Source organism: Pundamilia nyererei, unplaced genomic scaffold, assembly GCF_000239375.1.
Source record: "Pundamilia nyererei isolate P.nyererei 1_Seehausen unplaced genomic scaffold, PunNye1.0 scaffold00269, whole genome shotgun sequence".
NCBI classification, from domain to species: Eukaryota; Metazoa; Chordata; class Actinopteri; order Cichliformes; family Cichlidae; genus Pundamilia; species Pundamilia nyererei.
The window spans coordinates 120024-123870 of NW_005187670.1; the positions used below are offsets into that span (position 1 = coordinate 120024).

At 49.9% G+C, this 3847-nt stretch overlaps 1 protein-coding gene across 1 annotated transcript in view; it reads left to right on the forward strand.

Moving 5' to 3' along the window:
- The window catches only part of gtdc1 (glycosyltransferase-like domain containing 1), a 27724-nt gene extending 25449 nt beyond the window's left edge, over nucleotides 1-2275 (forward strand). The window contains exons 8-11 of the mRNA XM_013915202.1: nucleotides 767-839; nucleotides 1525-1595; nucleotides 1680-1771; nucleotides 1847-2275. Coding sequence (XP_013770656.1) covers nucleotides 767-839; nucleotides 1525-1595; nucleotides 1680-1771; nucleotides 1847-1921 — 311 coding nt within the window. The 3' untranslated portion in view covers nucleotides 1922-2275. The remainder of the gene's footprint in view (nucleotides 1-766; nucleotides 840-1524; nucleotides 1596-1679; nucleotides 1772-1846) is intronic.
- The last annotated feature ends 1572 nt before the right edge of the window (nucleotides 2276-3847 follow it).

A 3847-nucleotide genomic window follows, 5' to 3' on the forward strand; every position in this document is an offset into this window, starting at 1 on the left:
CCCCCCCCACAGATTTCTGTTCTTCCACACAGTGTAAAAGCTGAGGCTTTTATTTTGTTGACATTTGCAGACACTTTTATGATGAAGCTCTTATTTTGGTGAACTGTGTCCTAATACTGTTGTTTTGACCAGCTGTATGATGAAGCTTTTATTTTGGCAGGCCGTGTCCTGGTGCTGTTATTTTGATGGGCTGTAGGCTGTATGAAGGAGCTTTTATTTTGGTGGGCCGCATCCTTCTGTTATTTTGACGGGCTGTACATCAGCGGTCTCCAACCTTTTTTGCGCCACGGACCGGTTTATGCCCGACAATATTTTCATGGACCGGCCTTTAAGGTGTCGCAGATAAATACTTTAAAATAAAACTAGTACCGGTACTGAAAAAAAGAAAATTTCTTCATAACACACGTGAAAAGACCCAGGAAAACCGAGTTAACGATAAAAACGATAACAAAATAACGCTGAGAACCGATAAAAACCCTGAAAACTATACATTTCACACCTGAGCCTCAACTCTCACAGCCCGGTGTCAAACGACTCACGGACCGGTCCGAGGCCCGGGGGTTGGGGACCGCTGCTGTACATTGTATGAAGGAAGCTTTTATTTTGGCGGACCATGTCCTGCTGCTGTTATTTAGTGGCCATGTCTGAGTTTGTGTCCTTTAATAATTCAGCGTGAGCTGCTGCTGTTCGAGGTGCGTTTGATTCCACTGCAGGCGTCGCAGCGGTCGGTGCAGTCCTGATCTGAGAGTCTCTGCATCCCTCCCAGGCCTCAGAGTCTTCACTCAGGTGTCACATCAAGGACTCTTTGAAAGCGTCCAGAGTCCAGCAGAGTCCTGCAGGTGTGACTTCAGTCAGCCCGAATCAGCCAATCAGACAGTTCGGAGCATCCGTGTGATGTTCACCTGATTCATGTCAGCTCTATTGATCCCAGATGAGAGAAACGAGCACACACGAGGACTCTGCAGCACCGAGGAATCCAGCTAATGTTCAGACTGTTCACAGCAGTAATGATCGGGTCATTAGCGATCACATTATTGATCAATCGCTTCAGAGCAGCTGAACTCTCAGGCAGCAGCTCGCCTCTGCACTGATTGTTAATGATCAGGTTATTGATCAGTGAGTCACATCAAGGCAGTCACATGACCACATGGTCAAAAGTTCCTCTGCTAAAGAATCCTGCACTAATTACAGCAGAGAAGAAGAAGAGCGCCGTCCGAGGGGGCAATAGTGCACGCTAGTGTTAGCATGCTAACAGGCAGAGTGCTACTTAATCACTCAGACCTGCTGACTGAACAGGAAACTCAACAAAATAAATGCCTGCATGTAGATAGAAGGGGGGAAAGTACAAGTTTATTTTAACAAAATAAAAGCCTCTGTAAGGTTATAACTGAGGGGAAGTCAGTTCTGTTTATTCCTGGTTTCTCATTGGTCAGGACTCTCAGGTAATGGTAGCTGGTACAGGTGTGCAGAATGCTCTGCTCTCTCATTGGCTCTCAGGTGAGTCACGTGTTGAATGTGTTGCAGGTTGGAGGCGGTGCACTGCGGCTGCTTCCCTCTGTGTCCGAAGGCGCTCGTTTACCCCGAGATATTTCCAGGTGAGCACACCTGTGTCTCTGCAGCTTCTTCTTCTGCTGTCCTTAAAGGAGCACACCTGAACTACTACTTGTTCTCTAATGCAGCACAGTACCTGTACTCCACACCTGAGCAGCTCTGTAAGCGGCTGCAGGGACTCTGCAGGAAGCCCGACGTTGCCCGTAGACATATCGTCAAGGTAAGGGCATTTAACCGATTAACTGTGTCGTGCGGTGACGACCTCCTCCGTCAGCATGTGGTTCTGATTCTGCAGGTGGACACCTTGGCCTACTCCTGGGCCGCCCTGAAGCCGCGTTTCCAGGATTTGTTGTCAGCCCCGTGTCCCTGAACACACCGCTGCCGCCATCGCGTCTGACCTGCGGCGCCACTGAGCTCAGCATGAGAGCCAACTCTGAGCCCACGAGTCTGGACTCGTTCTGGTCTCCTCAGACTGGGTTCTTGGAGGAGTTCTGGGCTGGACCCACAAAGAGGCCAATTCTTCCTCCACAGGACTGATCAGACTGGACCAGGTCCTGGTCTTGATCCTGGTTTAACTCTGGGTCCTAGTCCTGATCCTGGACCTGGTCCAGGATTCTGAAGTTTGTTTGTGGTTCTGCTGAAGATGCTGTAAAACTTTTCTGATATGTTTGAAATGGACTCGTTTGTTATTGATAAACATGACATAAAATCAGAATTAACACGATCACACGTTGTGTTGTTATTCAGGTATGGAAGCCCATTTATGCCAAAACACTGAGACAAATAAGAAAAACAAACGTTTATTTATTTGAAGTCATTTCTGAACCGTCACGCAGCCTCTAGCAGAACCGCCGTTATTGATCCGATTGATCGGTGGCAGAGACGCTTCACTTTTAAATTCAGTAAAACCAAAAACCAGCCGCCGTACGTGAGTGAGGCGCTGTGCTCATGTGACACATGCTGTTTGAGAGCCGCGGAGGCCACTGCTTCCTGATTGGATGACACCATCATCACTGCCAAACATTGTCTTGTAAAAACTGTTCTGGTCATGTGATCAACACCCAAACCTGGCCCAGGTGTTGGTCCTGGAAATTCCTTGAGGGGCGGAGCGTCAAAGGTTTAAAGAAAATGAAAGTCGGGTTTATTCTGAACCGCAGAAAGAACCTGAACAGACCCCAGACGAGGCTCCCGCCCTGGAACAGGATGAGAAAAGCTTGGAAACACATCTTTGCTTTTAAAGCCTGAAACATGGCTGTGACGTCGATGGCGGTGGGCTGAGTTTTGACTCGTGAACCTTCACCTGAGACGATCTGGTGATCGCGAACTGATCACGCCGGAGGAAGTGTATAAACCTGATGTGAAAGCAGACAGTGAACGCCTCAGGACTGACGCTCTTCTTCTGTGGTGTAAATGTACGTAGTGACTCTGTTCTGGCTGTCGTGTCTCTAACGAGGTCGGCATGGCGCCGTCACCTTCGAGGACTCGCCCACTAAACGGTTGATGGTGGGCGATGTTCGGCATGTTGGCATGCCATATGTCATCAGTTCCGCGGGCAGAGCGAGCGTGTCATGAATATTCCCGCAGCTTATTACAGAGCCGCGTCCTGACGCTCATCTGCTCTGACACCATCAGCACCGATCACATCAGGACGCCATGCTGCTGTGTCTGACGACAAGGGCGGGGTTTGAACACGCAGGAGCCGACCTCTGAACGGTGTCCTCCGGACCGGACCGGGGTCACAGACCCAGACTGAACACGAGAGGTCAGAGCGAGGCTCCTCAGATCGCTGAGCTTCGGCCCTCATCTGTGAGGTCAGAGGTCACAGGTTTGATTGCTGAGCTGTGGGAAACGCGGTGTCGCTGCCGGCCTGGTTCTGGTCAGCCGCTGAAAACCTCTGCTGTGAATCATGTGACTGGTTTCCTGTGAACAGGTCACGTGATGTGTCAGAATCGACGAAGTCAGTTTGAGCCACAGTTGTGGAACGGCGTTTTCCACTGTCAGTAGAAACAGACTCTAATGTGTCGACAGGTGAAGGAACAATCAGACGTTCACACAACAGCTGACGGCTCACCTCATCCATCTTTTATGTACAGTCTGTGGTTGTTATCAGGCTCATTAACAACCTGTCACCACTTCCTGCGTCAGCCTCGCACCTGAGGCAGGAAGTAACCTCGATCAGCTGACGGACACAGGTAAACTCCAGCTCCTGACATGTTTAATGCAACAGTGATGATGAAGAGTCCCTGTGAGCGTGGGAGCTTTGGCGTGCACAGCTGAGCGGTCGATAAATGAGGCC